This window comes from Galeopterus variegatus, unplaced genomic scaffold, assembly GCF_000696425.1.
Source record: "Galeopterus variegatus unplaced genomic scaffold, G_variegatus-3.0.2 Scaffold4462, whole genome shotgun sequence".
Classification (NCBI taxonomy): domain Eukaryota; kingdom Metazoa; phylum Chordata; class Mammalia; order Dermoptera; family Cynocephalidae; genus Galeopterus; species Galeopterus variegatus.
In genome coordinates, this window is record NW_007730573.1 from 116,241 (window position 1) to 128,506 (window position 12,266).

Genomic DNA, 12,266 nt, shown 5'->3' on the forward strand with positions numbered 1-12,266 from the left:
TCACCTCAATGCCTGTTCTCATAATCTTTCTGCTTAGAACACCCTTTCCCAAATTCCTGCTTATCAAAATCTTACTAGATAATAATGTACTATGTTTATATTAAAAAAAGAAAAAACATAAAGAGGTGACCTTTTGTTGGAGATATAAACTAAAGTATTTAGAGAAGGAAAAATTTTCAAATTCTATTAGGACTTCAGAGTCTATATAAAATACCTATTCCTTCAATAAACTATTTCTAATTACTCCAAATCTTCAACAAACATGCAACCCTTACAAGGTATTATGTGCTATGCATTACTCTAGGTGCTGCGTAAACTAGACGGTAAAATATCAGCCCTGCTTTTAGGAGTTCAGTCTCATGGGAGATTGCTACATATACCAACAATTACCATGGAACGGGATTTTAGGCTCTGATGGAGGTTAACACAGGGTCCTGTGGGACCAATGACAAGTCCTAATCCAGACTGGTGACAAAACAGCGGCAAGCATCCTAAAAAGTGATGTGGAAAGACGCTAACAGCATGTTCCTCCTTTGAGTACCCATGACACTTTTTGCTGCCTCCCTTCTGGTTATCCAATTCTGTTTTTAACACTGCCATGCACATACAGTTTCATTATTTATGGATTCCATATATGCAAACTTGTCTATTGCTAAAATTATTTGTAACCCCAAAATCAGTACTTGTAGCAATTTTTCAGTCATTCATGGACATGCCCCCTAGTGGTGAGAAATGTGAGTTGCCTGGTGCTCGCTCTCCATGCTGAGGCAGAAGGTGATGCTCGGTGTTCTTGTTTTGGCTCCCATACTGTGTCCCAGACAAGTGTCTATGTTGCAGTCTATTTAGCATATTTTTCACATTTTTGTGCTTTCTCCTGGTGATTTATCTATTTTAAGTGGCCCCCAAAGAGAGAAAGGAAGGAAGGAAAGAAAGACCACAGTAGTGCCATGGTCTAACAGAGGAAGGGAACATTCCTAGGACTACAAAGTGGAATGCGGGGGAGAGGGGGACGGGGAGGGAGGTTGGGAGATAACTGGGTGGGGACAAGGGGTACATGGGTATGTCCCCAGTATGAATCTGGCCCTCACATCATGGGCAGGAGGGGTGACAATTAGCTTTGTATCTGATGAATATTCTTAATAATAAATAAATGAATAAATTAATTAATTAATTAATTTAATTAAAATAAAGTGGCCCCCAACCCTAGTGCTGAAGTGCTGTCTAGTGTTCCTAAGTGCAAGAATGTGCCTTATGGAGAAAATGTGTGTTAGATAAGCTTCATTCAGGCATGAGTTATAGTGCTGTAGGCCATGAGTTCAATGTGAATGAATCAACACTACCATTAAATCAGGTGTTTTTAAATGAAAACACCCATGAAACAAAGTTATGCACTGATCAGTTGATGAAAATGTTGTGACTAGAGGCTCACAGGAACCTAACTCTGTATTTCCCCTAGAAGCAATGGCCCAGTATCCACAATTCAGTGTTGGCAGCAACTTTATAGAATATAACTACTGCAAATAATGAGAATCAACACTTATCTTTACACCGAGAGGGTAAAATCTACCTTAGTCATTGCTAATGCCTCCTATGGAGTAGACAGGCATAATTAAATATTTAAGTCTTAACTGAGAAGGAATTAGGAAGTTTATCTTTCTTTTGGGTAAATGTCTTGGTTTCAAAATTAAATAGGGACCACACAGGCTGGAAATTAAAATAAAAAGTTTTATATAACATTAACTTAATTTTATGGCTTCAAAATGACCACAACGGCTTTCATCAACATGCTTACCATTTTTGTTCTTCAGGTTAGGGTCGGCTCCACTTTTTAGTAGTTTTAAGGCACACTGCTTATGGGCCCGGTAAGCTGCACAGTGCAAGGGTGTATTTCCTAACTGATCCGAACAGTTAACATCAGGAGGATTGGGCCTGTTGAGCTAACAATTAAAGAAATGCAATGCAGAAATTATATGTCAAAGACACACTTTCTCCCCTAACACACAGCAAGGAGCTTCAGGAGGGCCTGAAGAGCAGCCAGGCTCCTGGGCACCCAGACTGTCGGTGACTTCTTGCTCACTATGTCAGCCAGCCCTGCACTTTTCGTGTTTGTCCTCAAGGTGCCACAAGATCCCAGGCCCGTATCTGGGTCCCATACTCCCCTAACAGACACCATGTCAGTGCCACCCCATCCACCCCCCTTCAGTAAAATGAAGATTTTACTGAAGTTTACTCGACCTCACCAGTCTTGCAATTCACACTTTTGATGGCAAAATTTCAAATGAGTACAAAACCACAGATCTTCAATGCGTCAATGTCAAAGTTCTACTGAATTTGTTGTTCCCAACTTACTGCTTTAGAAACTTCTTCATATAGTCTCCATCTCACAAAATTTTTAAAATGCTTTAGGTACTATACTTAGAAACCAGAGGCCTTTTCAAATGAGCTGAAATAACTTTAAAGCAAATGTCAATACTATAGTCTTGAATTCAGAACAAATTTAGAGTTTCATGTTTAATGAGACTATGCAGGAAATGGAAACCAGAAAGTAGGTCTCCTAAGAAGAAGAAAAAAGTGGGCAAAGCTTTCAGTCTGCTCTAATGTGATATAAATATTCCAAAATACCATCCCTTCTTTGTATGTTACTTTCTAGAAGTATAGCATTCCTTTCAGAAATTACTGCTCATCAAAATTAGAAACACTTATTATTTTATAGGGTCTTATATACGATGCTCCAATTTTAAATAGGCTTAATTTGAAAAAAGCTTTTGAAGTTGTCCTTACATTAACTATTTGCCAGGAAAACTGGATTCTTACCCATCTGGCTTTCAGTGTGGGCTGGGAATGTAAATCAGAAATTCAGGAAAAACATCACCATTTAAAATGTGTCCTGCTGGGCCAGCCCGGTGGCGCACTCGGTTGAGTGTGGCGCTTGGGAGCGCGGTGGTGCTCCCACCGAGGGTTCGGATCCCATATAGAGACCGGTCCGCTCACTGGCTGAGCGCGGTGCTGGCGCGACACCAAGGGTTGCGATCCCGTTGCCGGTCGCGGTGCAGGAGCGACACCGAGGGTTGCGATCCCGTTACCGGTCACGAAAAAAGACAAAAAAAAAATGTGTCCTGCTAAAACTATTACCATGTTAAGCATTTTAAAATAAGAACTTTCGTTCTATTATTATGATCGCTGGAGTTTTATGGTCCCACAATTTTTACTTAACATTATGTAAAATTTTCCTGAAGTGTAAAGTAAAGAAACATGCTTTTGGGGGGTTGTTTTGTTTTACCAGAGCTGTGAGTTCTGCTGTTTTGCCTTCTCTTGCTGCTGCTAGAAGTAATTCTTCAAGCTTTCTTTGTTGAGTCCTTTCTACAGCTGCAAAAGGAAAGTCCGTATTACTCCACTGCTAGTCGAGATTCTATTAGTAAATTCATTACAAAGAAGTATAAAGAATAAAGTGAGCCTGGCGAGAAAAGTCAAAATGTTTTTAATTATAATTCAAATGCAGATAAACTTTATTGTTATTCTCATTTCCCTATTTCAGATTACAGAATTCAATTTCTCTCAGATTTGGATGAATTTATGTTTTCAATTCAGAGGTCTTTAAATATTTTACTATCATATCCATCACAAAAATTTATGAATTACTTTTACACATTGAAATATTATTACAGGGCCGGCCTGGTGGCGCACTGGAGAGTGCGCCGCTTGGGAGCACGGCGGTGCTCCCGCCGAGGGTTCAGATCCCATGTGGAGACCGGTTCCCGCTCACTGGCTGAGCGCGGTGTGGGCGCAACACCGAGGGTTGCGATCCCGTTACCGGTCAGTAAAAAAAAGACAAAAAGGAAAAAAAAAAAAAGAAATATTATTACATAACTGCCTTGAAAAGCTAGATAAATAGTGTTTATACCTTCCAGAACCTTAGAATATGAAACAAGAAATAGCACTGGTAGGAAGATGTATATACCATATAAATACATGCAGATTTCTATCAATTTACTTACATTCTTCCACATAAAACAAATACTATAACACTATGTGCAGAGTGCTATTCAAAATACTTTAAAAATATTAATTAATTAAATCCTCATAACTACTCTGTGATAGGTATTATTATCCTAATTTTACAGACACACACACAAAAAAAAACCCAGAAGCACCAAAGGTTGAGGAACGTAACCAAGGTCACAAAGCCAGAAAGTGGAGGATCTGGGATTTGAACTTGGGCAGGCTAGTTCCAGCATCCATACTCGTATCATTATGCTTCTTCTCAAATCATACATGCAGGAAAACAACAACTAAAGATCTGATTTGTGTATGAGACTGCAATATGCAAACAAAGTCTCATTTCTGCTAGATCTGAATTGTTTTGGCTCACGGACAGAGAAGCAGGTTGGGGACCGAGGTGACTAAGAAAACAGATAAACATTTATTCAAGCTAGTAATTACTATTACTATGTGCTAACTGCTGTTTGAGACTCTACGCATACAAACACATTTTAAACTACAGGGAACACATATATTGAATACAGGTATAGCTGGACCTAGTTTAGCTTTGTCTTAAGAACTGACTAACATCACTACAGACCATTTGATCTTCTATTCTCACACTTATTTCCACACCCAGACTCACTCTCTACCTTGGGAGAATACAAGCCTCTACATACACTCTTAGCAGTTTTGTCTGTTGCTGGGATTCACTATCTTCAATCTTTCCTCTCAACGGTTCTATGGCCACTGGACTGTGAGCTCTTCGAGAACTGTGATGTCCCAATCCTTCTCTTGTGCACACCTCTACTACTGCACGTATTACCCTGAGCTGTAATTTAGCCCCTGAGTCATTCTTGAAGCCAGGTACCTGTTATTCTTCTGTGTATCCTAGTCATTTGTGACAGTGTCATAAATGAAGGAAAACAGACAGGGATTTGGAATTGAAAACCCTACATATGTTCCTGAACTATGGTCCTGGAAATTTCCTGTCTTGCGTTCATTCAGGACATGAAAGACTGTTGATCCAGCCAATGAAAACAAATATTCCAGTTTGGGGTGGTGGGCTTCTCAAGCACTGGCAGTGTTCTGTTTCCTGATGTGGGTGCTGTTTATATGGATGTGTTTATTTGTGAAAACTGTACATTAATGATGCATACATTAAGGATATATACTTTTCTGCATATATTTTCTATCTCAGTAAATTTTTTAAAGCAAATATCCCAAATCTAAAAAATGATTTGTCCTATAAAATTTTAAATCATTATCACTCTTTAGAGCAGAACCACTCAGTAATGTCACTTCTGCTACTTCCCAGGCTAGGACCATGTCAGCTGATAAGTTATATTACCTATAAAGCCAACTAAGCCCTGGCAGAGTTTGGGTTTTGCAGGGGCCTGAGAGCATGTCTTTACGATTGCCCTAATTAAATGTCAACTTGTCAGACTAACCTAACATTCCAGTCTGTCAGGAAAACCTCAGTTCTGGGTTCTCATCTTCTTATAATAAAAATGATAGGATCAAAGAAAGTACCTCATCCTCCCAATTAGATCACAACTTATTAAACAGCAGGGAGCACATCTAATATGTTCTATGTGTCCCAAAGTCACATAAACAGTGCCTGATAGATGATGTTATGTGTTGACTTGCTTGTTCATTGACAATGAGAGGGTTCATTTTAAATATAGGAGCAACTTAAGACACTGACATAAAGATGTCTGACAAGCAGATGCTATTACTTTGTAATTACAAAACAAGTGAGATTTTGGTTCTCAAGGCCAAATGGAAAATAATGAAAAGAAGGATCTTAGTTTTTACACAGATAAAAATACTAATAATTAAAACTCAGAAATCAGCCCTTTGTCTGTGGGCCCAGCCACAGTGCTGCAGCTCTCCCAGGAGCAAGGGCATCACCCTGCAGGGAGCACCAAAATCGTGACCGGGTTCTTCCCATGTGGCATCAACAGCACTTTATATCAGCATGCATATACGGCTATCTGAAATCTTTACTCGAGTACAGAAATGTGTACTCACTTGGCTTGTAACTACTGATCATGAGCTCATAAAATACCTAAACAATGTGGTAGAACAACTAGAAGATTGGTTATACAAGTGTTCAGTTCAGAAACTGGTGGTGGTCATCTCAAAAACTGAAAGTGGCAAGGACCTGGGAAGACAGCAGTTTGATACTGAGTGTGAAAAGGCTGTAAAAGATGACAGTGCACCCAGAGAAACGTCTCAGAAAGCTGTCCGGGATGAAATCTGTTCAGTGATCAGACAGAACACAGCCACAGCAACATTTCTGCCACTGTTGGAAGATTCTCCTTCATTTGATCTGATTTATACAAAGATTTGATGGTATGTGAAAAATGAGAAGAGTCAGGACCACAGTTCATTACCAACTCTGAAGAAGTCTGTCTGTTCATTTACTACTATAATCCACAAAGTAGCGTGGTGTCTGCAGTGGACTCAACTGTGTCCCTCCAAAGATTAATGTCGGAGGCTTGGTCTCCATCGCGACAGTGTTAAGATGGTGGGAATTCCTATTATCGTAACTGAAAGGTGGGGCCTTGAAGAAGAGGTGGTTAGATTTTAGGACCATGCCGTAGTGAACGGATTAATAATGGTGGTCAGGGGTGTGGTTCTGAGGGCTTTAAAAGGAGAGCAAGTGAGAATCTCTCTCTCTCTGCTCCACCATTTTCTGCCATGTGAAAACCATGCCTTGCTGTAAAGCCGCCACCAAAGAAGACCCTCACCAGATGAGTTCCCTAGACTTTAGACTTCCCAGCCGCAGAAACTGTAAGCAATAAATTTCGTTTTCTTACAAATTACTCAGTTCTAGTTATTTTGTTATGAGCAACAGAAAGGGACTAATACAGTGGCCTACAAAATTCCTGTCAATGACTCAAGATGAGATGAGGAAGAAAATGTAATTGTAATTCTCAAATGTGTTTTTTCTACAACCAAGTTAATTATGGTTGATATGTTTTATTTTATTGGTTAATTTTTAGATGGGGAAAACCAACATGATACTTTATTAAACTATGCATAATTGTTCCATTTTTATTGGAACCTATTTGACTTACCATAGAGTTGACATAACAAATTTATTGCATATCGTTCATAACAAATTTACTGCATATCAGCAGATTTTGTCAGCACTCTAATGTCAATTTCCTTGAAGATGGTAACTGGAGATGGAAAACCTTTTGCTATAAAGCTAAATACTTTCCTAAATCAGACATTTTGGCCAAGTAGCTTGACTCAAATAGGGAGATATTTAAATATAAGATACAGCAAAAGAAGTCTAAATATTCAGAATTTTGGTTCAGATCCTGAAAGTAACTAATAATAATCCATGAGTAATGAAATATTGCTCCATTAGGTTCTTTTGTCATTTATTTCATTGTGTAATTCCCATATTGAATAAATTTCCAATTATTTGATTTTAATTTATATAACTTGAACCTATGAAGCAATGGATATTTCTGTTTAATTTCCTGTAATACAGAACTCTGAAAAATGTTTTTTGTGTGTTTTATAAAATAAAGCTTTAAATGAAAATGAGGAAATAAAGTTAAATTTGTATGTTTAAAAAAAGTAAAATTAAGAAATCAACACCCTTTAAATATAAAATTATATTACCCTTCTCCAAACTGCAAAGGAAAGAAACACGAGATGTGTGTGAAACTGCATCTCTAATTCAGTATCTTTATTCATAAAATCAAAATTATGGATTTTCTCTTCTTTACATTAGAAATACTACAAAAAATCATTAAAGCAAAGCCTTGGCCATTTGGAGAATAAGCCTATTGCATGAGGGTTTCCCAACATAACCATCAAAATGTTTTTGTTTTAAAACTATTTTAGACAAATTGCTCTGAGTTATTGCAGACTCCTTTGTCTTAAGTACAACTTAATCTTTGATACTGAAAACAATGAAGGTGAACCATCAAGAAATTACTGTCCCCTGTTACACTACAACGAAGTTGTCAGGAACACTGAGCTGCCAGAGCTATCTTCCCCAATACCAAATGATTCCCAATAGCTGCACCTGTCACGATTTCTCTGTCCTGCACTTCCGTATTCCTTCATTATCATACTTCCTCAGCCCATCAGCCATAGTCCCTCATGTCTCTAATTTTCTAGTTGAGCATTTAAAGAACAAATTTTTATAATTTGCCATAATTTTGTATAATTAATAGCTGAATAGCTCTTTAGTGAGAAAACTCTCATACAGATCATTTTGTGTCTAATCAATAACTCCCAAATGACATTATCGTTTGAGCATAGGCTTATAGTCATCTGTTTCGGTATCTCCGAAGCCATTTCTACTCATATTCTGGACTTTGGCTATAATTAAAGTAAATGCCACTTATGTTATCATCCATAATATTTACCTTCAAGCATGTTTCTAATTTCCTTGTCATGAGTGACTTCCTTTGCTGTCTGTCCACTCCCATTAACAACAGTAGCATCAGCATTATATTCTAAAAGAAGCATTACCAACTCCTAAAAAGAGAGAAATTATTTTTAGCTATTATTAAGCTAAAATTGTATTGCATTACAGTCCTTTTGCAAATTACTAATTGCTACAGAGTATCTACAATAGAAACAGTACTTCGTAAGAATCTTTATATCAGTTATGCCTATAATAAGTGATTAAACTAACTGTGATGATAATTAACAACTGCCTAACCTAAACAACTACCAATCCACAATTAATATACGACCAAATTCTATAACTGATTTTTAAAGTAAATTATCTGGTCATTTTGCCAAAACAATCCATGTGGTCAAATTAAATATGTAAGGAAACAAAGCCCTTATTTCAATTATAGCAGGTAGTACATTCACTTAACATCATTCCTCTATGGCCTGTTGAAAAAAATAATTTCCCCAACAGACCTAGATTTTTAAAAATTGTAACGTTTACAGAAAATAGAGCATTATTTTCTAAAGTGATACAGAATGGGATATATCACTATCAAAGGAATGGTTTATAATGAAGCAATGTACCAAAGTCACTATTGAACAATGGAGAATAAACTACATCATTTATATTACTGTTCTTTTATGAACTTCAAACTAATTGGTAAGATAAATAAGTTCAGAATCACTGGGTCAGTTATACAACTTAACAAGACAGCAGAACTGGAGGAGAAGAATGCAGACAATATGAGAAATTTGACGTTTGATTACCCAGAGATGCCCAGGAGGTAGGAAGGGAATGCCGGCAACACTTGCTGTTGCGTTCTACACTAAGGCAGGCTGAAATACAGTGCTACTCTAACTTCCAGACTGACAGGGCCTCTCGCAGAGAAAGTGATACCCTGTGTCATTACGTGCTATATCATCCCAGGAATTTCATCTTTTCTTTGGGCAATAAAGTTTCCCATATTCTTTTCAAATATTTTTTATAGTAAAAAAATGCTTAAATTAAGTCTAAAAAACACAGGAAAAAGAAAACAATGTACTCATCATCCTAGCCACTATATGACCACTATAAACATTTTAGTATATTACTTTTTAATCATCTTCCCTATGTGTAAGTTAGAGATTTTTTAAAACATAAGTTTGGAGTAGAAGAGGCAGGAGCCAAAGTGTGAGCAGGGTGGGAACTATGGCCAGGATCACCACCCTCGAAGCGGTGAAGTGCAAAAGCCAGGTTCTGCAACAGCAGGCCAATGATGCAGAGTGGGCCAAGCGCCTTCAGCAGGTAGCGGAGGGAGAAAGGCGGGCCCAGGAACAGGCTGAGCCTGAGGTGGCCTCCTTGAACCGTAGGATCCAGCTGGTTGAAGAGGAGCTGGACCGCGCTCAGGAGCACCTGGCCACTGCCCTGCAAAAGCTGGAGGAAGCAGAAAATGCTGCCGATGAGAGTGAGAGAGGTAAGAAGCTTATGGAAAACTGGGCCTTAAAAGATGAAGAAAACATGGAACTCCAGGAAATCCAACTCAAAGAAACTAAGCACATTGCAGAAGAGGCAGATAGGAAGTGTGAAGAGGTTACTGTAAGTTGGTGATTATTGAAGGAGACTTGAAATGCACAGAGGAGGAGCTGAGCTGGCAGAGTCCCGTTGCCGAGAGATGGATGAGCGGATCAGACTGATGGACCAGAACCTGAAGTGTCTGAGTGCTGCTGAAGAGAAGTACTCTCAAAAAGAAGACAAATATGAGGAAGAGATAAAGATTCTTACTGATAAACTCAAGGAGGCAGAGACCCGTCCTGAGCTTGCTGAGAGATCTGTAGCCAAGCTGAAGAAGACAATTGATAATTTGGAAGATAAACTGAAATGCACCAAAGAGGAGCACCTCTGTACACAAAGGATGCTGGACCAGACTCTGCTTGACCCAAACGAGATGCAGAGCACCCCAGTCCCACCCTGCCACTGCTTCTCCCTCTGACCCCAACTCTGCCTGAGGCCAGCCAGCCGCTGGCTGACCTTTAAACTGAGGGCTGATCTTTAAGTGGAAGGCCACCTTCTCCTTTCACTGCCCCCTCCACCCTCCACCCTCCACTCCCCATCCCCTAACCCCCATGCCTTTTTTCACCAAACTGTCTCTGCCTCTTCCCAGAGATTCCAGCTGGGCTAGAGGCTGAGCACCTTTGGGAACAATATTTAAGGGAATGTGAAACAATGCAAAGTGTCTTTAAAAGCATGCTGTGATGTACACATTTTGTAATTACCTTTTTTGTTGTTGTAGCAACCATATGTAAAACATTCCAAATAATTCCACAGTTCTTAAGCAACAATCTAATCCCTTTCTCACTTTTGGAAAGTAACTTTTCGTCTTAATGCATATTGCCCTCTCCATAGAGGAGGGAAAGAGGTGTATGGGCCTGCCTTGCTGAGAGCCAAACAGAGCCCAGGGAAAGACTCCACTCTGGGAAACCTCGTTGCTCTGTACAAAGTACCAGCTAAACCAGAAAGGGTATTTCAGGAAGTGTTAGCCAAAACAAAAACAAAAAACACGCTGTTCAGGTTTTCAACTTTAAGCTAATTTTGAACAACTTTTTTTTCCCCCAACAGAAGTGACCAAATTATGATGGTAAGACCTCAGAGGTCAAATTTTTGTCCCATCTCTACCCCCTTCCCAACTGCTCCACAGAATGGATCATGTGCCCCTTATGTTGAGGTGACCACTTAATTGCTCTCCTGCCTCCTTGAAAGATAGAAAGAAAACTATGTTTTTGCCAATGATTTAGCCATATAAAACACATCGCATCACCCTTTATTGGGTCTGAAGCTGTTGTCTTTAAAAGTGCCATCTCGTTGTGCTTTGTATCAGTCAGTGCTGGAGAAATTTTGAATAGCTTATATACAAAACTTTAAAATTTTTTATGTTATTTTGAAACTTTGCTTCTTTGGGGTAGGGGGACCCTGGCCACACCATCTGGCTGTGAAAGCTCTCTACAGTCTGTGGACTGGCAGCGTGCTGATCTTTTAAAGTTTCTTTCCCTACCCAATCCCCACTCTTTGGTAATGTTTCTGTGAGGTCTGTTAGGTGCACATCCTGCAGCTTACTGGCTTAAAATGTACTCTTTTAGTGTGGTCTCTTTGAGGCCGACTGGGAGAAAGAAAAACCAATAGTGCAACTGTTTTGATACTGAGTATTGACAACTGTCTTTTTGAAATAAAGAACCAGTCCCTCCAAATAAATAAATAAACAAACAAACAAACATAATTTTACTTATATGACATAGCTGTTTTATGTTTATGCCTTTCACCTAATATATATTTTCCAGTATATTATATAGTGTTTACAAACATTTTTCATGGCTGAATATCATTCTACAAATAAAATAAAAATATTTTAAAAATAAAAAATGGTAAAGAAGTCTCCTAATGTTTTAATAAAATGAATTTTATAAATATTTTAGCAATTCCTATCATTTTAAAAGTAACATTTTAGAAGTATTTTCATATTTTACATAAATAGTTCATATTAGTAAAGAAGATAGAACAACCCACAAGATGGTACAAAAAAATTTACAAATCATGTATCTGACAAGAGACTTAAATACTTAGGAATAGACTTAACTACAGAGGTGAAAGACTCGTACACTAAAACCACAAAACTGCTGAAAGAAATAGAAGTTGACATAAATAAAATTGGAAAACATCCTATGATCACGGAAATGGAAAAACTTGATATCAAAAGCAATCTAAAGATTCAATGCAATACCCATCAAGTCCCAATGACAAAGTAATATCTTGTTTCGAGGGAAGGCACCATCCCATCTATATGGGAGGGCTAAATCGCTTGCTTTTCCTCGCCAGCATCTTA

The 12,266-nt window shown here is 38.4% G+C and overlaps 1 protein-coding gene and 1 pseudogene across 2 annotated transcripts in view; one reads left to right on the forward strand and one right to left on the reverse strand.

The window, feature by feature from the left end:
- LOC103603119 (oxysterol-binding protein-related protein 1-like) overlaps window positions 1-12,266 on the reverse strand; it is a 141,325-nt gene that overhangs the window by 84,438 nt on the left and 44,621 nt on the right. The window contains exons 5-7 of the mRNA XM_008587593.1: window positions 8,379-8,490; window positions 3,281-3,366; window positions 1,793-1,937 (exon numbers count right to left, since the gene is read on the reverse strand). Coding sequence (XP_008585815.1) covers window positions 1,793-1,937; window positions 3,281-3,366; window positions 8,379-8,490 — 343 coding nt within the window. The remainder of the gene's footprint in view (window positions 1-1,792; window positions 1,938-3,280; window positions 3,367-8,378; window positions 8,491-12,266) is intronic.
- On the forward strand, window positions 9,602-10,382 carry LOC103603120 (annotated as a pseudogene). Its single transcript, XR_551580.1, has one exon. The product of XR_551580.1 is annotated as a tropomyosin alpha-3 chain pseudogene (transcript).